The 23,012-nt window shown below is 46.2% G+C and overlaps 2 protein-coding genes across 8 annotated transcripts; one reads left to right on the forward strand and one right to left on the reverse strand.

The window, feature by feature from the left end:
* Positions 1-826: 826 nt before the first annotated feature.
* On the forward strand, positions 827-10,846 carry FKBP11 (FKBP prolyl isomerase 11). 6 transcript variants are annotated; one of them, XM_084877528.1, is made up of 7 exons: positions 827-1,089; positions 7,747-7,971; positions 8,144-8,209; positions 8,605-8,692; positions 8,952-8,985; positions 9,326-9,396; positions 10,592-10,836. In XM_084877528.1, the coding sequence occupies exons 2-7, from the start codon at positions 7,837-7,839 to the stop codon at positions 10,807-10,809; spliced, it is 612 nt and encodes a 203-aa protein (XP_084733654.1). In that variant the 5' UTR covers positions 827-1,089; positions 7,747-7,836; the 3' UTR covers positions 10,810-10,836. The 6 variants fall into 6 exon arrangements, with proteins under 6 accessions (XP_084733654.1, XP_084733653.1, XP_084733658.1 ...); XM_084877527.1 differs by lacking the exon at positions 827-1,089 and having other exon boundaries at positions 4,134-7,971; XM_084877532.1 differs by lacking the exons at positions 827-1,089; positions 8,605-8,692 and having other exon boundaries at positions 7,932-7,971; positions 10,592-10,846.
* Positions 10,847-11,196: 350 nt separating this feature from the next.
* On the reverse strand, positions 11,197-22,239 carry DRC2 (dynein regulatory complex subunit 2). Of its 2 annotated transcripts, XM_084877460.1 has the most exons (8): positions 21,886-22,239; positions 21,175-21,342; positions 15,235-15,404; positions 14,565-14,703; positions 12,881-13,078; positions 12,456-12,674; positions 11,713-11,865; positions 11,197-11,603 (listed from the first exon to the last, which is right to left on the reverse strand). In XM_084877460.1, the coding sequence occupies exons 1-8, from the start codon at positions 22,015-22,017 to the stop codon at positions 11,286-11,288; spliced, it is 1,497 nt and encodes a 498-aa protein (XP_084733586.1). In that variant the 5' UTR covers positions 22,018-22,239; the 3' UTR covers positions 11,197-11,285. The 2 variants fall into 2 exon arrangements, with proteins under 2 accessions (XP_084733586.1, XP_084733587.1); XM_084877461.1 differs by lacking the exon at positions 12,456-12,674 and having other exon boundaries at positions 21,886-22,232.
* Positions 22,240-23,012: the final 773 nt, after the last annotated feature.

Here is a 23,012-nt window from a genome sequence, read left to right on the forward strand (position 1 = left end):
GGGAGAGTGAGATTATGGAGGAATTTAGGTTCATTTTCACATCATATCCAGGAAGGGGGTCCTAAATGAATTGGACATCAGAGTGTGAGGGCATCATGACTTTGTCACTCTAGTTCTAAAGAGTTTAACGTGAACTTCACCATCTTTATCACCTGTTGGTAGGCTTTAGGGACTTCACTGGCAGAGGGCTCTGAACTTTTGAGTGCTCCATTACCTCCATTCTCACATTTCCCAGCCCTGTGCATTAGGTGTTTCTAGTTGAAACAGGGATAGATAGAAATCTATGGCTAGGAGTCCCTCACCCATTTACTAGTAGTCTGGACTTTGGCAGTGAAGAAGCACAAAAGATAAAGATCTGGAAGTGTAGTCAGCTTGATCCTCCTTACAGCTGATGGTCCTGCATCCCCTCAGTTTCAGGCATGGGGTTCCCCATTGTCAGGGTTCCAGCTTCATCCAGAGATTCCACAAACATTTGCAGGGAACAAATTTTTCATAAAACCTCATCCTTCTACTCCCACCACTACTCTTTTCTTCTCCTGTTATATTGTCTGGCTCTAGGCAAAGAAAAGAATGGTGCTGCCCTTGGGGGGAGAGGGGGTCAGGTCTAGGTGTGCCAGGCAGGCATACCCCATTCTTGCCACCTCCTTAAAGTTTGGGGACAGTGGTCTTCCCACCTTGATGCCATGGGGAAGGGACAGGATTTAGGCTTATAATAAGTTTGAGAGTCCCAAATATTAGTGTGAACTGTATTATTTGTATTCAGCTACCTCCCTGACCCCTTTCCAGTTTTCCTTTTCAGTCCCTCTCCTGTTATTAAAATAAGCTACCATCTCAAGGACCAGTGCTTTTGCCCTTATGAAACCCTTAAACTATTCCAATAAGACATCCCCTTACCAATCCATAAACTTTATTATTTTTTTGGTTATTGTTAATCCTCACCTGAGGCTATTTATTCATTAATTTTTTTTTTTTTAGGGAGAGTGGAAGAGAAAGGGAAAGACAGATAGAAACATAGATGTAACACATCGATTGGTTGCCTCTTACATAAGCCCGACCAGAGCCTGGGCCGGGGAAGATCCTGCAACTAAGGTAGGTGTCCTTGACCAGAATCGAACCCAGGACCCTTTGGTTTGCAGGCCATCGATCTATCCACTGAGCCAAACCAGCTAAGGTTCAACCCCATAAACTTTAAACATTATACACTTATTCCTCAAATCGGATAACACTTTCCTTCCAGTCTTCTCAGAAGTCCTGCTTGGTGACTGAGGTTATTGATATGTTAGGAGCTCCTTTCCAAGTGTTTCATTTGTATAGTAGATATTTAACTCCATAATGATCATGGAGTCGACTTCAGCTGGGTGGCAGGCCAGTGGGGATCTTTTGACCCCTGAACAAACTTGGGAAAGAGGATGGCTTAGTCCCTTTGGAGCTTTAGCACTCAGTTTAGGATGCTAGAAAGGAGGTGGAGGGAAAGCTTAAACCCAGCTTCTGGGGGTGGATTTGGGGGAACAATGGTTGTGCTTGCAAAGTAAATGCTTACCACCCAGATCTTAGGACAAACAGCAATCCTATCTTTTCAGAATATGAATAGCTATTCATTCATGCCTTGTCAGGGGACTTGAGCCCAGGGTCCATTTCAGGATTATCCGGGCCAGGGAACTTCCCAAAATGAGCCTGGAGAAAACCATGAAAGGCTTTATGGGTCCAGGTGGATGGAGGACAGTACTGTTCCCTCCATTCCAGAGTATGGGGGCAGTGGTTGGGAGAATGAGTGTGGGTATGTGTGAGTTCTTCGGAGGAGTAAGGCCTGAAGGCTCTGGGTATTCACTGCATTACTTCCAGTCCGAGTCTCCGGATTAGTCAGAGCAGAAAACTGACAGGTATTCACTGAGTACCTTCTTTCTCCAGACCTGTGCTAAGAATGGAGTCAAACCATGTACTTAGGGAGAGGCCTGATACGCCACTTACGGGATGCTCTGGAATCCTTTGGGATATCCATAGTGTACTACCTGGGGTAGTGACAGTTGGGAATCACTATGTAGGGGGTAGCCTTTATACACACACACACACACACACACACATTTTATTGATTTTTTTTTACAGAGAGGAAGAGAGGGTAGAGAGAAACATCCTTCAGCTGTCTCCTGCATGCCCCCTTCTGGAGATGTGCCTGTAACCAAGGTACATGCCCTTGACCGGAATCGAACCTGAAACCCTTCATTCTGCAGGCCGACACTCTACCCACTGAGTCAAACTGGTTAGGGCAGGGGAGGTACCCTTTTTTTGCTCCTGCTTGGTGCGGGGAGGGATGCCTCTGGGCAGGCGGTAATAGTACTAAGAACAGACTTTTCCAGTTCTGAAGGATGTCGAGGTAGGAGGGCCAAAGTCCACTTCTCTGCTTTCTAACCTGGTGATTGGAGGGATGCTGGTTACAGGGGAGTGATAGGGTCTAGATGACTTCCTTCCTCTGTAGTTCTTTCATTCTTAATGAGTTTCCTGGCTTTGTTTGCTGGGAGGGAGGTAAGTATGACCCCGAGTTCCTGAGAAAAGGTTAGTTCTCAGGAAATCTGAACCTTGAGTACCGTAAAGGGAGCACTGCCACTGCCAGCAGTGGGTGGAAGTCAGGAAGTGAGGAACTTGGATCAGGACTGTTCACCATGAAGAGGTGAGTGTCTGCTTGTGTGTCACTTTAGCCATGGGCCACAGAAGAGAGGATCTGGTCTCTAGTAGCAAAATCTGGCTTCAGAACTGGATGTGGTGGGGTAGAGCAGACACTCCAGCCAGAGCTCTGGCTCTCTGAGCCCAGAACTGGATAGCTCTCTCCATGCACCCTTCCCCCAAACCGGGGGTTGAGAGTGATCTCTGAAGAGTTTGGCCAGTCAGTATAGGCCAGGCTGGATGTTTCAGAATGAACTTGTCTACCTAGCACCCACCTCCCACCTCTATCTACCCTTCCATCCCACACATCGGTAAGAGCCATCCTAGGACAAGGATTGGGGGTTGTGGGGTTTAACTTGAGGCTCTGAACCACAGGAATTTGGTTGCTAACTTTTGGCTTTAGGTAATAGATAAGCTATGGGGCATCTTTTTTTTTTTTTTTTTTTTTTTGCCTATACCAGATCTTGCATTGATGGGATGATACCTCCCTGGCTAAAACAACCATACGGGAGAATGGAGAGGGAGGTAACACATCATTCTTGGATGAATGCATGCATAGCAATACCTAAAAAGAAAATATCTAGTTCCCTGGCCAGGTGGCTTAGCTGGTGGAGCATCGCCTCATACAAATAAAGGTTGCAGGTGTGATCCCCACATTCATTTAGTAACTTCTGTTTCCAGAACTGTGCTGTCATACAGGAGGCAGATCTTTTCCTCTCACATTCATGTTTCTTTCTCTCTCCCTCCCCTATTTCTCCCTCTCTAAAATTAATAAAACGTATCATTGAGTGAGGATTAAAAAAAACCTAGTGAGCCAGGGTACGCATGCCCTTGAAAATATGGCATGAGAGCCCTAGCCGGTTTGGCTCAGTGAATAGAGCATTCCCCCCATCCCAGCCCCCACCTCCCCACCCGCCCCACCCCACCCCCTGCCCGGACTGAAGGGCCCAGGTTCAATTCTGGTCAAGGGCATGTACCTTGGTTGTGGACTCAATACCCTGTAGAAGGCGTGCAGGAGGCAGCTGATCGATGTTTCTAACTATCTTTCTCTCTGTAAAATCAATAAAATATATATATTAAAATATGACATTAAGATTTTGAACCCAGATTTGCATATGCTGACTCACAGACTTTTTATTTATTAACAATCTGTTTAATAAGAAACATTTAAAAAGCAGTTCTTTTGCCCTGGCTGAGCAGTGAAGTTGATAGAGCGTCATCCCCACATGCCAAGGTTGCAGGTTCGACCCCCGGGTCAGGGCAACCAATGAATACGTGAGTGAGTGGAACAACAAATCAGTCTCTCAAATCAGTCAATAAAACTTTCTTTTAAAAGCAGTGCCCTGCTTACTATTTGGCACATAGTGGCATATATATATATATATATATATATATATATATATATATATATATATATATATATATTTTTTTTTTTTTTTAAATATGTTTTCATTGATTTCAGAGAGGAAGAGAGGAGGGGAGAGAGAGACAGAGAGACAGAGACAGAGAGACAGAGACATAAATGATGGGAGAAAATCATTGATCAGCTGCCTCCTGCATGCACCCTACTGGGGATGGAGCCTGCAACCCAAGCAGGGAATTGAACAGTGACCTCCTGATTCATGGGTTGACATCAACCACTGAGCCACACCAGCTGGGCATAGCACTCATCTTTGATGAATGAATAAATATCATTGCCCTTAATCAAGCTGGGCACAGTGGGTACCCCATGAATTTTGGGAAGCAGGGGGCTGTGGTAGAATTTCTTTCATTTGCCAGGAGAGACACTTTTAAGAGTGGAGACCTTTCCAGGAGTGGTTCTCTGATTAAGCTGTGCATCCAGTCAGGGCTGGGCCAGAACCATCTCACCTTTCTGTCCTTCAGGTTCCTCCCAATTTGATCCAACAAGAAAGTGCCTTCTTGTGCTGCCCTCTTTTGGTGATTTTGTTGTCTTCGTTTTTGTCCTTTCCCACTACCACTCTCTTCACTTCACCCCCACTTCCCTTTCCTCTTTGGATCCCAAACAAAGCCTCAGACCTGGATAATAGTCTGCCTCCTTCATGACACCATTCCATTCAGCTGATACACATCAGTACAGTCTGCACTGTTACCCCTTAGCTCAGAAACTTTCAGTGGGTTCCGCTGCCTCCGTCTGACATTCAAGGCTCTCCACAACCAGCTTGTACTTCCCTCTCCTACTTCCTCTTCTCTCCTGGCTAAACCCCATATTCTAGCCAAACTGGTCCATTCATTTCCCTCAAATATCTGGCCCTCTACCTTTATCCTTTCTCTCTCGTTTAAAGATACCACTTTTAAAGTCTTCAGAGCTGCCTATGATCTAATCACAAGGACTTTCCCCTCCCCCTGGTCTGGCTCCTTTAGCTTTGTGAGCACAGCTCATTCAACACCTCCCACACATCCCCTTCTATTGCTGTGTAGTCATGTGCCGCTTGATAGGGTATATGGTGTGGCTACAAACATGTACAGTATGTTGCTGTGCAGAACAATACAAAACTAAATCAAGTACAAGAGAAAGTAATGGAACCAAAAAACACGGTAACCCAGAGATGTATGAGGCTGCTATTGGTGTAACAGCATACTGTTTTACACAAGCTTTTATTATACATAGAAAAAGCACACTCTAATGGTAGCCCTAGATGGTTTGGGTCAGTGGATACAGCATTGGCCTGCAGACTGAAGGATCCTGGGTTCAATTCTGGTCAAGGGGACATGCCTGGTTGTGGGCTCGATCCCCATTATGTGGTGTGCAGGAGGCAGCCAAACAATGATTCTCATCATTGATGTTTCTGTCTTTCCCTCGCCCTCTCTGAAATCAGTAAGAATATATTTGAAAAATAAAGATAAAATATTGGTAAAAAGTATAGTGTAGTAAATACATAAACTAGTAACATTATCATTATCAAGTATGTACCGTACATAGTTGTCTGTGCTCTACTTTTATACGTGTAGGGGTATAGATGGTTTGTTTACATCAGCATCACCGCAAATACAAGTAATGTACTGGACTATGACATTAGGACAGCTACCATATCTATGACATCACTAGGCTATAGAAATTAAAATCTTACAGGACCACCATTGAATATGCAGTCTGTTGTTGACTGAAACATCATTATGTAATACAAGACCATATATTATTAATTCATTTAATATTTAATTTAAAAATTTTATAACAGTAATTTTTATTGTAAGACATCCAAGCAATATATAAATGTATAGTGCAACATGTGAAACCTGTTTCCCTCTATTTTTCTCCCATCCCAAAGGGGACATCTTTATAGTTCCTTTTTTAAATATACTATACATATTTGGAGAAAGGTGAAAATATAAAGGGGCTCATCACATCCATTACTCTTGCTTTTAACTTAATGTATACAGTTGTCTGGGATTTTCTATACTAGTATAGTTAGGTCTTTGTTTTTGGTGTTTTTTCTTTTTCTTTTTAGTATTGTATGCTATAGTTAATCAAAATAAAACATTTGTGTAGGGTCTGTTATATGGAGGGTATTGTTCAGCTAGTACATAAGGGACTCCAGACATGATTATAATCTTGTTCCTGCCATCAGAGTGCTGATTCTTTAGGGGAGGGAGGCATCCTTCCTATATAATAAAAGACTAATATGCAAATCAACTGGACAGCTGAACAACCGGTCACTATGATGTGGGCTGACTACCGGGGGCAGACCCTCTGGTGGTCAGTGCGCTCCCACAAGGAGAGTGCTGCTCAGGCAGAGCCAGGCTGGGAGCTGGTGAGCACAGCCGTGGTGGCAGGAGCCTAGCCTCTCCGGGACAGTCAGACGTCCTCCGAGGGCTCCTGAACTGCAAAAGGGCACAGGCTGGGCTGAAGGACCCCGTCCCCCAAGTGTATAAATTTCATGCCCCAGGCCTCTAGTACACAAATAACCACAACATAAGGAAAAATAATGTCCTGAGTGTATGCCTGAAGTTAAGAAATAAGCTACTTCTAGCTTGGAATCTGATATTTGAGCTTGGTCTAAAGCAGTGGTTCCCAACCTTTTTTTGTTTTGGCCATGCCCCACCTAAGCATCCCTAAAATCCTGATGCTCTCCTGTGACATAATAGTTATTCAAAAAGTGAACTATTCACATGGAAGAAGTCTGAAAGGCCATTAACTTGGTCTAAACAAGCGTCCAAAGAACATGGCATCCATGAAAGAGAAAAATAAAAGAACGGAAGTGTAGTTGAAATACTGAGGAAGAAATCACTAAGAAATTGTTTAAAATAATAATGTGAAGTGATATGAAAAATAGCAAATAAAGTTTCAAAACATAATAGAGAACTGAAATGCATAAATATGTCATTTATATACTGTATACGAGGCTCCTAGAACCATAAGAAATGCAGAAAATCATGTTAATACTTCATTCTCGAATTGCCCCCCTTAAAAAATCAAATTGCCCCCCTGTGGAGCATATACCCCATGTTGGGAACTACTGGTCTAAAGTGAGCTTGACAGGTGAAGGAAGAGCATAGCATGAGCGTTTGCAGAGATGAAAACACGTGATGCAGAATCACCTGATGTCAGACCTCCAAAAATTCACACTGAAAGGGGGGAGGTGGGAGAGAGATGCTGCCTTTGACAGCTGCTGGGGTGGGATGGGCCAGCCAGACACCGCCACACTGCCCGGATAGGCGTGAGGAGCCGGGTGTCTTGGACAAAAGCAGAAAGCAAACAAGCTGGATTCAGGCAGTCTTGGGTTTGAACTTTGTCTCTGTCACCACTTAGCTGGATGACCTTGGGTAAATTAACCCGAGCACCCAGTTACTCATCTGTAAAATGGGAACAATTACGGCTACTTTTCAGGGTGGTTTTGAGGATTGCAGACAAGGGCCTGCCACATAGGTTAATAGTGGGCGGTGGTATGTGTCCCGGGCCCTCGCTGTGGGACAGACAGGACGCTAACTGACCGACCAGAATCCACAGCCTCGGATCTTAGAGGGTAGGGAGGGCTCCTGGGGCCTCCGCCCTCCAGGAGGTGGGGACAAGGTGGAGGATGGGCTGCAGGAGGAGGAGCTGGTGTGTCCAACCCGCCCCGTCCTGTCCAGTCTAGCCTGGGCGCTGAGCGAACCGCTGTTCTAGCCACCGCCACCCAGGCAGCCGGTCCTGGTGTCCAGCGCGCTGCACCGAGTCCGACCATGACCCTGCGCCCGCCGCTGCTCCCGCTCCGCCTGCTGCCGCTGGTGCTGCTGCTGCTCGGTGGGGCGGCGAGCCAGGATGAGCCTGGGTTCGAAACCGAAAGTCCTGTCCGGACCCTCCAAGTGGAGACCCTGGTGAGGAGATTGCCCCTGTCCGGTCCGCGGGGCAGGTCTGGAGCGCGAATCCAGGTCTCAGTGAACGTGCGAGCCGGGAGGAGAAGCACGGGGACTGAGCTGGGGGTGTCGGGTTTGGGACAAGAATGGGATCTTTGGAGGATCCTCCGTGACTCCTGCAGTCCGGTCATAGGTGGAGCCCCCCGAGCCGTGCGCGGAGCCCGCTGCCTTGGGAGACACGCTGCACATACACTACACGGTGAGGGGTGCGGGGGGCGCGGGCGGAGCCTGGGAGGGGGCGGCGCCCCGGTGCAACACGTCAGCTCTGGCTTGGACACGTGGCGAGTGGTTAGGGGAGTGACTGGGCTCTGGGGTCTTGGAGCACGTGGCGGGTGGAGGGGGGTGGGGCGAGGACGTTCCTCTTCCAGCCCATTCCCCCTCTCTGATCCCCCACTCCCCCCAGTTCCTCCCGAGCACTGAGAAGTGAAGGGAGGAGAGATCTCCGATAAGTGCCAGTCCTTCAGGGCTTCCTGCTCCTTTCTGCCCGGAGGGGAGTGCTAGGCTGCAGCTGCTGGGGGCTGCCCCGCCCGCTGCCCAGGTGTGTATGGGAGGGAGTGTTACTAGGTGTGAGCTTTGGATGCTCTCTCCCCTCAGGGCAGCTTGGTAGATGGACGCGTTATTGATACTTCCCTGACCAGAGACCCTCTGGTTATAGAACTTGGCCAAAAGCAGGTGATCCCAGGTATGTGACCTGTGCCTCCCACTCATGCCAACCTAAGTGCTTTCTTAACCCCTTCAATCCCTGAGCTACCTTAGAAATGGCCCTCCTGAGGTTCAGACCCCACTCCCAATACTCCTCTTGCCCCACACCCTAGGGAAGGAAGCCCGAGATCTAAGAAGCGGGGAGCTCAGCTAAGGGTGCAGGGGGAACCACTGATCTCCTCTCCTGGGATTTTGGGACTGTAGGTAGCTTCCTGTTCAGTTATGTCTTCTTCCTCAAGGTCTGGAGCAGAGCCTTCTAGACATGTGTGTGGGGTGAGTATCTGGGCAGAGATGGGCTGGGGTCCTCCCTTTGCACGGCTGGAAGTGTTGGCTGCTGCCTCTGCTTCTAGAGGAGGCAGGAAAGCATGGGACAGAGGCCCCTGGCTTTGCATCAGTCATCGGGACCCTGTGCCTCTCTGGCTGTGGGTTTTGTTGGGGGAGGGGGGCTGGATGTGTATATACCTTTGCTGGTCAACCTGTTTGGTATAAGGTGGGAAAGTCCATCTTTTGGACACGAATACCTAGAGGGCTATGCTGGTGGGGCTTCAGATGGACTGAGGCTGCTGGCCTACCTGGTCCCACCTCTGGCTGTGACTTACATTCTTTCCCTCAGAGAGAAGCGAAGGGCAATCATTCCTTCTCACTTGGCCTATGGAAAACGGGGATTTCCACCATCTATCCCAGGTAACCGGACCAGAGCTCTCTTTCAAATCAAAATACCCGTCTCTCAGAGCTATATAATTTGGAGCTTGAGAAGGTCTAAATCAGTTTGCGAAAAGGGACAGCGGTGGCTGGGGCCCTCTCCAGGGACCAGAGAGCCTGCTAATGTCACCTGGCTTGTCCTCTGGCAGCTTTACAGAAAGGAGACACCTGCTTGTGCCACATGGGCCTGCTTCCCAGAACTCTGGACTACTTTCCTGTCTTTTCCTGCAATTACAAATGGAGTCATTTGTGCAGTTGGCATGGCTTCTCGCTGCATCTCCACCCTTCCTCTCAGTCTTCACCAGGAAAAAGGATCACAGTCAAGTAATTGAAAACAAAATGAAACACAAGAACAACTTTTAAAAGCCAAGCCCACCCCATAACTTTAAAAGCCCTCTCAAGTCACTGTTGATTCTTACTCTTAAAGGCCTGGGATTGGACAGATTTCACTAGATGTATGTCTCTTGCTTTTGGTTATAACACATGTTCTATTAGCTAAAATGTGTTATACCTCAGAGTATCAGGGTAAAAGTTCTTATCCCAGTTCCAGCTTAGAGGGAGACCTGGAGAGAGGATAGGGTGACTAAAGAGAAATGAACTCTTACTCAAAGCCCTAGTACCTTCTGCTTTCTGATGCTGCTTCTATTTACATGTCTTTCTCACTTCTCACTCATTCCCCCATACCTTCTTTCTTAAGACACATCCTTCTTCTCTGAAGCTCTTACATTAGAACACCTATCTTCTCTAATAATTTCATTGAATATGCTCACTGGTTGGTAGAATTTAAAAGTCTAGTTTAAATCTAATTAATTTCAGCCCTGCAAAGATGATATCCTTGCGGTTGTTTGGAAATGGAGTACAGTTAGTATAGAGGCTTCTCTCACTCATAAATGGAGAACAGTGTGCACGTTTCTGATCCACAGAAACTCTCCCCGTGCTGTCAAAGACCCATCATGGATACCAAGCCACATTTGTATATTCGGGGGAAACACGATTATCACTAGACTCTGCTCATAACCCATCGCTGCCTTGTCTAAGGGAACTCAACCCCACATTTAAATCTTTCCAGCTTCATAGTTGTTGCTCTGGTGTGGCCTGCCTTCCCTGTTTTCATTCATTCAAGAGTCCTAGATGAACTGCACAGAGACCCTAACCCTCGCCTCTTCTCTGCCTCCAGCGGATGCAGTGCTGCAGTTTGACGTGGAGCTGATTGCACTGATCCGAGCCAACTACTGGCAAAAGCTGATGAAGAGCGTTTTGCCTCTGGTGGGCATGGCAATGGTGCCGGCCCTCCTGAGCCTCATTGGGTATCACCTGTACAAAAAGGCCAGCAGTCCTAAAGTCTCCAAAAAAAAGCTCAAGGAAGAGAAACGAAACAAGAGCAAAAAGAAATAATAAATAGTAATTTAAAAAACTTCTTTGCGTTTGTCAACTGATCCTTTCTGAGGCTACTTTTGGAAGTGGGGATGAGGTGAAGGGGCTGGATCTTGTCTGTCGTGGGGGTGGTTAGAGGCTCTGAATCACCTCTCCCCCCGGCCTCCTCTTCCTGTCCTGACTGACTCCTGGGGCTTGTGCTTGAATTCCCACTGGATTTTTAGGATTTTTAGGTCCGGGAGGTATAGGTTTTGGCTCCCCGTGGTGACCTGACTCCGGGAGTAATGCTTCATTGAGAAACAAGCCTCCTAGTAGTTGCCTAGCTATCCTCTCCGTGCCCTAGGGCTGCTTACTTCCTGGTGTTGTAAACATAGACTCTCTGTCCAATGAGGCAAAGATAAAAGGGGCTCATGAGCTCTATGGGAATTTTTAATAGCAAAGTCCTCAGGTCTCTCAAAAAAATTCTCTGGAGGTTGAAAAGAGATTTTCTCCTTGTATCACAGGATATGGGAGACCACGTGGGCTGCCTCAATGACGTTGTAAGTGGGTTGACTTTTCTTGTCCCCTGGCTGGGTGGTAGGTTTGGACAAGGGCTGGGGTAAGTTGCTCCGGTAGTTGACGATGAAGAGTGGGTTGAGCTGGCTCAGCACTTCGTCGCTCACCGAGATGCCATCCAGGTACCGCTTGAGCATCTCCCGCAGCTTCCCATTGATGTCTAACAACTGGCTACGTCTTCGTTGGAGGCTCAGTTGTTCTAGTTTCACTTTGTTGTACCGTTTCCAGAAATTATCCATCCCTATGTAATCCGCTATCACCTGGGAGTGGATTTAAAGGGAGGTGTGTGGTGGGGCCCATTAGTGAACACAGCCCGGGATCCGTCATCCCCAACTTTAAGCCAAGGCCTCTGGGCCCTGGGAGCTTTACCTTTGCCAGCTCCTCGGTAAGCTCCTCTGGCGTAATTTCCTCTATCTCCTCCAGCTCCTCCGGAGTCAATGTTGATGAATAAAAGGGCAGCACTTTTTCTTCCTCTGTTTCAAGTTTCCTACATATTTCAGCAAGTCTAAGGACCTTTTCGCCCTATTGAAAGCAGGAAGACACCTTTTATTAGGAAAGACACGGGAAGGGGAGTATTGGAGCTGGTTCCCTGCTTGAACCAGGGAAGCTGTTAATTTAAGTGGGAGACGAGTAATATGCACATCTCACACAGAGTGCTTACTGCATGGCATGGCAAGTATTTTACGTTCTTACAAAACCCATTCATGCCGGGATCGGTTTAGCTCAATGGATAGAGCATCGGCTTGGGGACTGAAGGGACCCGGGTTCGATTCCGGTCAAGGGCATGTACCTTGGTTGCGGGCATATCCCCAGTAGGGGGTGTGCAAGAGGCAGCTGATCGATGACTCTCTCATCGATGTTTCTAACTCTCTATCTCTCTCCCTTCCTCTCTGTACAAAATCAATAAAATATATTAAAAAAAAAAAAAAAAACAAAAAAAAAACCCCATTCATTATTAATGCATTTAACTTAAAATGTGAGTGGGAAGGGGACATGAAATTAAGAAAAGGTATTCCCAGTGCCCCCTCAGGCAGGAAGCAGGAGGAAGCATCCTCTACCATTCTCAAACCCTTTTCACGTCACAGGGTTTGGGCCACCCTCTCCCCCGTCACCTTATCAACAATCGCTGTCAGGGTTTTGAGGGCGGTGTTACTTTCCAGAGTGAGTTTGACTAAATTCTCCTGGGCTATTTCCCAGATATGAGTCCTTTGGGCCTTAAGTTTTCGTAGTTGGATAAGGACCAACTCCTTGTCATCACGAATGTACTGGTTCTGTTCTTCGCTCTCACGGCTATGCACCATGATCTTGCCTTTCAAAATAAGTATGGAATCCTGGAATAATAGAGTAGATTAGAAGAAACCCTTGACTGGCTGAGGGTCTTCAGTGAGACAGGTAAAAAGACTGGGGACGGAAATCAAAGCATCTCTTTCCCCAACTAGTGATGAGGCCCCATGGGAATGGGGGGAGGGGCGGGGAGATGAACAGGGAGGGGATAAAGAAGGTAAAGCAGTGAGTATTTCTGATTGGGTGCACTCACCTGCAGTCTCTGTATTCTTTTCATCTGTGTTTCAATGTCTTTGGAGCTCTTCTCGTCCTTCAATTTCAAAGCCTCAAAGGCAATCTTTCGATCCTCTGTGGCATCAGTGTAATTCTTAAGTGCATCCTGGAACCTTCTCCACAGATCTTCTACTACACTCTCTAGTTGCAGTCTTAGAAAGTGCTTCTCTTCTATATTCTAGGAAGTGGCCCCAAAATAGCCAATGCTTGGAATTACCCTTTTAGTGCCCTTTCACTGCCACCAGTAACCTCACACTCTTGCCCCGTTTATAGCATAGGAGAGTGCAGGGTCGCCAATGAAAATGCCTACAAAGACCAGGCAGATATAAATAAGTGCTGTGGGCTAGATGGGGCCTGTGGTGAACCAGAGAGGAAATGCTCTTTAGCAGAGGGGGGTGGGGGGGTGGGGAAGGCACAGCTGCTCAGCTCCACGTGAGTGTCTCCATTTGGAAACACTGACCCGGTGTTACCAGATCTTCACATTTTTCTTTTTTTTTCTTTTTTAAAAAAATATATTTTATTGATTTTTTACAGAGAGGAGGGAGAGAGATAGAGAGCTAGAAACGCCGATGAGAGAGAAACATCGACCAGTTGCCTCTTGCACACCCCCTACCGGGGATGTACCCGCAACCAAGGTACATGCCCTTGCCGGAATCGAACCTGGGACCTGTCAGTCCGCAGACTGACGCTCTACCACTGAGCCAAACCGGTTTCGGCTAGATCTTTACATTTTTCAAGGGAAGGTAAAAACTTGGATTTTTATGTGAAACCTCCCATTTTTAAAATTTTGGAACATTATTAAAATGTTTTACAAAATACTACAGGGCACTGAAACCGGTTTGGCTCAATGGATAGCGGACTCAAGGGTACTGGGTTCGATTCCAGTCAAGGGCATGTACCTTGGTTGCAGGCACATCCCCAGTGGGAGATGTGCAGGAGGCAGCTGATCGACGATTCTCTCTCATCGATATTTCTAACTCTCTATCCCTCTCCCTTCCTCTCTGTAAAAAATCAATAAAATATATTAAACACACACACACACACACACACACACACACACACACAAAAACCTCTTCAGGGAAAAATAAAAACAAAGAATTTCATACTCAAACCCAGGTCTGCAGGCTAGCTAAAACTTGCAGCCTACAGGATGGTGGAAAGCACTTTGGCCCAGGAGCCAGAAGCTGGATTCTCCCCCTGGCTCTGCCACAGGCCAGCAGCAGGACTTCGGCGGGTCATTGTATTTTACAGGGCCTTCATTTCTTCATCTACAAATCTCATGGCGGTCTACCACGATCTCACCTTTCAAAATAATTATGGAATCCCGGAAGAACAGAGTTGATTAGAAGAAACACTTGAATAACAGGGTCTTCAGTGAGACAGGTAAAAAGACTGGGGCCAGAAATCAAAGCATATCTTTCCCAGGTGAAGCCAGATTATCTGCTTGTTGCTTATTAGCTTTAAGACGCATAGCCTTGACATCTCAGAATGATCCTCCCTCCCAACCAATCTTCACAAAGGTACAAAAGGCAATAGGTGTTCCTACAGTGGCAACAGGCATTTCATTGATTATCTTGGTTAAAGGAATCTCTCTCTGAGCTGCTCGCCTGGAGCATTTTCCTCTCACTCTCTCCCAGCTCTTGCCCATTACCTCCCCTCTGTACCTTGTTTTTGAGATCATCCCACATGCTCTGGAACTCCAGCTTGCTTTCATACTCAGAGTCTATGTAGTTCTGCTCCATGGCCATGAAGACATCTTGTAGGTAGTGAATCTCTTTTTCATGTTGGTCAATAATAGTCTTCCTAGGGAAGATAAGACATTGTCCCTGCTCTGAGGAATACAGCAAATGGGCCAATAATGACAACTCAAAGCAGTATGTGATAAAACTCTACGAATGGTACAAACTCTTAGGTACTAATTTTTATGGGAGGTTTCACATAAAAATCCAAGTTTTCACCTTCCCTTGAAGGGAGGGATCTATTTCCTTTAGGGCCAAAAAGAATGAATAAGATTATTTTTATTTTTGAATAGGTTAATATATTCATGTGATATAAAAATTAAAGAGTGCAAAGGTTACAGTGAGAAGTCTCCTTCCCATTCCTGTCCCCTGCCAGATGGGGAGGATTTTGAGAGCTGACAGTGGTGATGACACATTACAAACAGGGACCTGGCATGGGCAAAGGAAGGCTACGGCCACAAGCTAAGCCCACATCAGTTTAGAAGGAAGTCAGGGTCTTTTATCCAGGTGGGATGCTTGAGAGTGCTGGCCACCTGCTTACAGACAGCTCCTTACACAGGCTCTCTGTGCTCCTTGGGGACTCAGACCCCCATACCTTTCTGTCTCAAACTCCTTGGTGAGGGTCTCCAGCTCCATGTTGTAATTTTCCTCCAGGAGGTTGAGTCGGCACCTCTGCAAGGCCAACAGACGGTCAATGTTGTGCAAGTGGCTGCGCAGGGCATGGGCATACTGCTCCTCTGCTTCTGACAGGTCCTTCGCTAAAGACTGGGTAGGAAACACAGAGTTACCATTTTGGCTGGATGACTTCTGTGTGAGAAAATTAAAGATGTATTCAGCTGGTTAACTGGATGACTTTTCTTTGAACCTAAGCGTGCTGGTTCTCTCAATATCGAACTTAAAGTCAGAGTGACATCAGAGAACCCCATTATAGCCAGCCAGTGTCCTAGGGACAACAAACATTTACAGTGATGGGGCCACCACTAAAAGGAATCAGGGATTCGTAGAGAAATGGCTGCTTCGAAATCTGAGGCAAAAATAAACAAGTTGGACCTAGGGTATTTTGTCAGGGAAAAGAAGGAATCAAGAATTTGTCCTGCCTTTAAAATTATATATATATATATATATATATATATATATATATATATATATATATATATATATAATTTCAGAAAGGGAGAGAGAGAAACATCAATAATGAAAATAATTGATCAGCTACCTCCTGCATGTCAAGCTCAAATTGGGATCAAGCTCAAAATCCAGACATATGCCCTGACCCAGTATTGAACACTGACCTCCTGGTTCATAGGTGGATGCTTAAGCACTGAACCACACCGGCCAGGCACCCAGGACATATTGTTAAGTGAAAAAGGCAATGAGAAGAACAGTATGTGATACTACCATTTGTATAAAATAATATTTATTCATGCAACTAATGGGCATTGGGCAGCTGGAAGGAATTTTCACTATGTAACTTTTTATCTTTTTAATTTTGGACAATGGAAATGTAACCATTCAAAGAAGTCAAGTGAGCCCTGCCCGGTGTGGTTCAGTTGGTTGGGCATTGAGTAGAAATCTGGTGTCCCTTCCCCCCAAAAAAATAATTAAAGAAAACTTTGTGTCCTAAAAAAAAAAAAAAAGAAAAGAAAGCAAAATAAAATTAAAGTAAGTAGAACAAAGAAGCATTTACTGAGTTCCCATATGATCCAAGCACCTTGAGTCCCACTGTGAACTACCACAACCTCTATGCAGCACTAGCTTTCACCTTATGTTTACATGACAAGGGATCTTATGAAATAGGTTCTGATATTGGATGACTGTTCACTCACTCAACAAATATTTATCCAGCACTATGCTGGATACTGAGGACTCCGAGATTGGAAGACATCCTCACTGCCCTCAAAGGAGCTTGCAGTCTTGAAGTAGGAAAAGAGTTATATAAACAGAACATTACAGTTTAACATGCTAAGTGATATGAAATTAATGATTTACCATTGACAGTGGGATATAAAGAACTGAGTGCCTACATCTAACTAAGAATACTGGGGAAGGCTTCACAGAAGAGATGTCATTTGTATCGTTCTTGAAGAGAAGTGGGAGTCTGCCAGAAAAACTGAGGAGATGGGGAAAATAAAATTCCAGGTAGAGGAAATAGTATGTACAAAGGCACAGGTAAGAAACAAGGCTGGCTGTGAAAGATACAGGTAGAGGGTAAATCATGAAGGGCATTGCTATTCTTGCCATGCAGTATGGATTTTTTTTTTCCTTCCCTGTAGAAGTGGGAAGCCACTTAGGAGACTTAAGCAGTGGAATAACAGGATCAGATTTTGTTTTAGAAAGATTATCTGGATGTTCAGGTCAAGATGGTGGCATAGGTAAAAGCAATACTTAAATCCTCCTCCCATAACCACATCAAAATTACAACTAAACTTACAGAACAACTATCATTAAGAATCACCTGAAATCTAGCTGAACAGAAGTCCTATGAGGTGAAGAGCTGCTGAATGGGCTGATCTCACATCCACACGGAGAGAGATATCTTGAATGCAGAGGTCCCCCCTGAGGCATGAGGGGTCCCAGTCCCACACTAAGTTCCCCAAACCAGGGTTCCAGTGCCAGGAAGAGAAGTCCCCATAACTGTGATTATAAAAACCAGTGGGGATTATGGATGAGTGAGACCAGGACTTCTGGAGTCCCAGGCAGTTCCTCTTCAAGGTCCTGCCCCCAGACTTACTAGGACTCACTTGCTCTAAGCTCCAGTGCTGAGGCACCAGGGACATACAGGGGGGAACTGAGTTGTCTGACATCGAGGCAAGAGCTGGAGGAGCAGCTTTTTCCCAGACAGAAGTGTTGGCAGAGGCCATTGTTCTTTTCCTGGGCTCTTGCCCCACAGACCCTGCAGGCCGGTGCCATATCTGAATCTCCATTAACCTGGCTAACACTGCTGGCCCTGCTCTGCCGATTCTCTGAGACCCTACCCCATTCATCTTGTGGGTCCAGTCCAAGCCATTTCCTGTGGTTTTTCCATACAAACGACCTATGTTGGTAAATGCTTCGGACTTTCCTAAAATTTCTCAAACAAGCAGCATCTGGCCCTAGCCAGTTTGACTCAGTGGATAGTGTCAGCCTGCAGACTGAGGGGTCCCAGGTTCAATTCTGGCCAACAGCACATGCCCAGGTTGGGGGCTCAATTCCTAGTGAGGGTTGTGCAGGAGGCAGCCAACCAATGATTTTCTCTCATCATTGATGTTTCTATTCTCTTTCCCTTCCTCTCTGAAATCAAGAAGAATATATATATTTTTAAAAAGACAAAACAAACAAACAAAAAAAAACCCAGAACACTGAAGAAACAATGATTGGCTATTTAAAAACAAAAACAAACAAGCAGCCTCTGGCCTCAGCATGCCACATGCCTCTCACTAAGTGGCCCCAGGGCTGGCACTAGTGGCAGCCAGCCTTGGTTCACAGCTTGGCCTCTGCTGGGCAAATCCAATTCCACCACAAATAGCAGCCACCTACATATTACTTTGTAGCTCATGAAGGGTGGCCCCGGGCAGGACACAGGTGGCTGCTGGCTTTGATCTGCACCTCCCAGGAGGCTCCAGAGTCAGTGCATTTGGTGGACAGCTTCAGACCAAGTCGAAGTGCCAACCAACCTCCTCCATAAGGGATACATTCAAAGGGTGGACTCAGCAGTCACTAGAACCCTGTTGAAGTAAATCCTGCTCTGTGGGGTCAGCCCCTGCATAGCTGATCCTCCATGGTAGTAGCAATTAGTCCTCACAGCCTATCAGCCTGGGGGTAAATCCCTCCCATTGAGGTGCCAACAGCAATCAAGGCTCAACTACAACAGGAGGGTATACATAGCCCCTGTGGGGGATGCACCTGGAGTGACCAGCTCAGATGATTGGGGAGGCTGTGACACTGGACCCTACAGCACACCTACTGCTCCACCAAGACAGGAAGATGTAGCAGCTCTACCTAATACATAGAGACAAACACAAGGAGGCAACCAAAATGAGACAAAGAAACATGTCCCAAATGAAATAACAGGAAAAAACCCCAGAAAAAGAACTAAATAAAATGGAGACAAGCAATCTACATGCAGAGTTCAAACCACTGTTTATATAAAAATGCAAAATAAACGTAGGGAAAGAATATATGAACTTAGTGAGAACTTCAAAAAAGAGAAAGGAAACATAAAAACAGAGATAGAAAACATGAAAAAGAACCAGTCAGAAATAAAGAATACACTAACTGAAGTGAAGAATACATTACAGGGAATCAACAGTGAAGGAAGCGAAGCAGAGGGTCAAATTAGAGATTTGGAAGACAAGGAAGCTGAAAACATCCAATCAAAACAACAAAAAGAAAAAAAAATCCGTAAAAACGAGAATAATATAAGGAGCCTCTGGGACAATTTTAAGCATACAAAAATTTGCATCATGGGAGTGCCAAAAGGAGAAGAGAGAGAACAAGGAATGGAAACCTATGTGAAAAAATAATGATGGAAAACTTCCCTAACCTGGTAAAAGAAATAGACATACAAGACCAGGAAGCCCAGAGAATCCCAAATAAGAGGCCTACACTAAGACACATCATAATTAAATTCCAAAGGTTAAAGACAAAGAGAGAATCTTTAAATAATATATTTTTCATCTATTTCAGAGAGGAAGGGAGAAGGAGAGAGAGATAGAAACATCAATGATGAGAATCATTAATCAGCTGCTTCCTGCATGCCCCTAAGCCCAGCCAATGGGGTTCAGTTCGATTCCCAGTCAGGGCACATGCCTGGATGCAGGCTCGATCCCCAGTGTGGGGCGTACAGGAAGCAGCTGATCAATGATTCTCTTTTCTTTCTACAATATCTTCTCTCCCTTGCCCTTCTTCTCTGAAATAAATTATATATATACACTAGAGGCCCGGTGCACAAAATTTGTGCACTGTGGGGGGGTGTCCCCCAGCTCAGCCCGCACCTCTCCAATCTGGGACATCCCTCTCACAATCCAGGACTGCTGGCTCATAGCCGCTCGCCTGCCTGTCTGCCTGATTGCCCCTAACCACTTCTGTCTGCCAGCCTGACCACCCCCTAACCACACCCCTGCTGGACTGATTGATGCCTAACTGCTTCCCTGCTGGCCTGATTGCCCCCAACTGCCCTCCCCTGAAGGCCTGGTCCCCCCAACTGCCCTCCCCTGCCAGCCAGGTCACCCCTAACTCTCCTCTCCTGCAGACCTGGTCCCCCCCAACTGCCCTTCCCTTTCAGCCTGGTTTCCCCCAACTGCCCTCCCCTGCTGGCCATCATGTGGTGGCCATTTTGTGACCACATGGGGACGGCCATATTGTGTGAGGGCATGATGGTCAATTTGCATATTACATCTTTATTATATAGGATTTTAAGATAGAAAAGCCTAAAGGAAAGGAACCAGTGAACAGAGATTAAGAATAGAATGAAAAACGATACAGCAAAATTCCTTAGCAAAAAAGATGGTATTGCCCGGTGTGGCTCAGTTGGTTGAGTGTTGTCCCATGTACCTGAGAGATCACTGATTTGATTCCCAGTCAGGGCACACACTGGGTTTGCGGGGGGGAGGAGGTAAGGGGGGAGGAGTTCAGGAGGCAGCCAATCAATGTCTCTCTCTCATCGATGTTTCTTTCTCCCTCTCCCTTCTTCTCTCTCACAAATCAATAAAAACTTTCTTTTTAAAAGATGGTATGGATACAAGAATCTCCCAATAGCATAAGGATGACTGATTGAATTGCTTAAGAGATCCAGAACTGCTCTTACCCACTGAGATCTTCTTAGCCTTACCCAGGGCTACTGAAGTTGAATCAGAGGCTAAACAGAATTTGGTTGAAAAAAGAATAGGAATCAAGAAACCAGTGCTGTAGTCCCAGCTCTCTCGTTGACTAGCTGTGTGACCTTGGATGAGCCATTTCCTCCCTCTGGAACTGAGTAGTCATTTCCTCCCTCTGGAACTGAGTAGTCTTACATTGAAATGAAGATGTAGGACTAAGTTCAAGTCCTGGGGTGATGTCTACTGTGCCTCGTAACTCTAATATTGTATAGTACTGGTTTGGGGCAGTAGATGACTAAAAGCAATGGCTCCTCTAAGTGAGGGAGAGGGATGACCACCCAATAGTCTACTCTTTGTTTCAGTGAAAGTTGTTATTACCAATAGCCTAGTTCTGTGGTCAGCAAACAGGCTCACAAGCCACATGCGGTTCTTTGGTCCCTTGAGTGTGGTTCTTCCACAAAATACCACAGCCTGGGCGAGTCTACGGTATTTTGAAAAAGTGGCATTAGAAGAAGTTTAAGTTTAAAAAATTTGGCCCTCAAAAGAAATCTCAATCCTTGTACTGTTGATATTTGGCTCTGTTGACTAATGAGTTTGCCGACCACTGGCCTAGTTTCATCACAGCCTGCTGCTTATGAGGGCATTAAGATTGAATAATTAATTAACTTTCTAGGCCCATTCTATTAAGAGAAGAAATCAAGGCAGCCATATTCAAGTATTTCCTTGGGAAGAACACCTACCTTGATGACACTGTCCTTGCAGTCCACCACTCGTTCAAATGTTTGGCTGAGGATCTCAATGTCCTTAAGAAGCTCTTTGGTCTTGACTTCTCGGAGAACAGCTCTCCACTGTGTGTTAATCTTATTAAGGTTCAGAGCACTGTTGTGCTCCTCCTTGGCCAGCTTGTCCTGTGTGAAGGAGTAAACACACCTGAAGAAGGTCAGGGTCAAAGCCCTAAGGCAGCGCAGCCAACAAGATTGCACTTAGTCTGTCAACGGTCACTTTTGCCCTTTGTCTTTTCCAGGGACCCAAGCTCCTAATGGCTATCACTCAGGTAATTCCTGTTCGTGTTTGGGGAGCATCTCAAGTAAGACAGGAACAGCCATGTGGCATTTTAAGGAGGGGAAGGGTGAACTTCCTTTAGGATGGAGGCATCAGAGCAGGGCCCTGTGTAACGACCCATCTCCAGGGAGACTATCAGGGTTTCCAACAGTTGGGATGGCTGAGAGCACCTACTGACCCAGTTCTGGGACTCAGTTGTGACTGCCACGCTCTATACCACCGCCCCTCCTTCCAAACACTGTTGCCTGAAGTCTGAGTATATTTAGGTCTCCAGATTCCCGGAGGAGGGAGGCCTGCATAAACATGACGCTGCCACCATGGCAGGGTTAAAGCAGCAGGGTCAGCGCAGGGAGCGGGTGGGCTGGGCAGGGATAATGAGGAAGCATCACCTTCAAGAACTGGCTCAGGAGCCGCTCCTTCTTCCTGGACAGCTCCTCCTCGGCCAGCAACCTCTGCTGGAACAGCAGCAGCTGCTCCTCATCCGTCAGGGGCACCTTGGACTTTTTCCCTTTCTTAGCCATGGCAGGCTAAGGACTGGACCTGGGTGAGGAGGCGGGGCCCGCTGCGGCCAGCGTTAGTGCGGGTAGAAGGAAAATGCCCCCAGAAGGAGGCCTTCTGGAATTGCCCCTGGACGGCAGTGAGACCGCAGACCTTAGTCCTGAGGTAAGACACAGCCTGGGACAGCCGGGGAGGCCGGGCTCTCAAGCCGAAAGACGCATCTCCGTCTCCTAGCAACGGGACCTAGCTAAAATGGCGCTGTGAGGCGCGGAAGAGAGGCCCTGCCTTAGAGCGCCCTCTGCCGCCCGGAGGACCGCAGTGAGGGTTTTGTTTGTTTTGAGAAAGGATAGTTTTATCCTCAAAATCGCTAGGCTCCTAACTGAACCTTTTAAAATATTTTTTTGTTTTTGTTTTTCATGGTATGGCAATCTTTTAAAATACAGATAACAAATTTTGGAGATAATATGGAGAACCGGGAACCCTCGTGCATTGCTGATGGGATTGTAAAATGTTGCAACCACTTTGGACAACAGTTTTTGGCAGTTTCTTTTCTCTTTCTTCTCTCCCTTCCATCCTTCCTCCCTCTCTCCCTCCCTCCTATTCTCCCACTTTTCTTTCCTTCCTTCCTTCTTTCCTTCCTTCCTTCCTTCCTTCCTTCCTTCCTTCCTTCCTTCTTTCCTTCTTTCCTTCCTTCCTTCCTTCCTTCCTTCCTTCCTTCCTTCCTTCCTTCCTTCCTTCCTTCCTTCCTTCTTCCCTTCCAATTGGTTTTACTGAACAATTTATGAATCAGGCAGCATCCCATCTAGTAAACAGAATGTTGCTCTAGCAGTTTCTTAAAATTTTAAACATAAATTTACCATGCAATATAGTTATATAGCTATTTTACTTTTAGATATCAGTCTAAGATACCTAACTACAGATGCATGCTACAACATGAATTAATCTCAAACACATGCTCATTGAAAGAAGCCAGACACAAGAGACCACATATTGGCAGGGAACTTTATATGAAATATCC

The sequence above is a fragment of the Pipistrellus hanaki genome (genome assembly GCF_964339955.1).
Source record: "Pipistrellus hanaki genome assembly, chromosome: 3".
Lineage (NCBI taxonomy): Eukaryota > Metazoa > Chordata > Mammalia > Chiroptera > Vespertilionidae > Pipistrellus > Pipistrellus hanaki.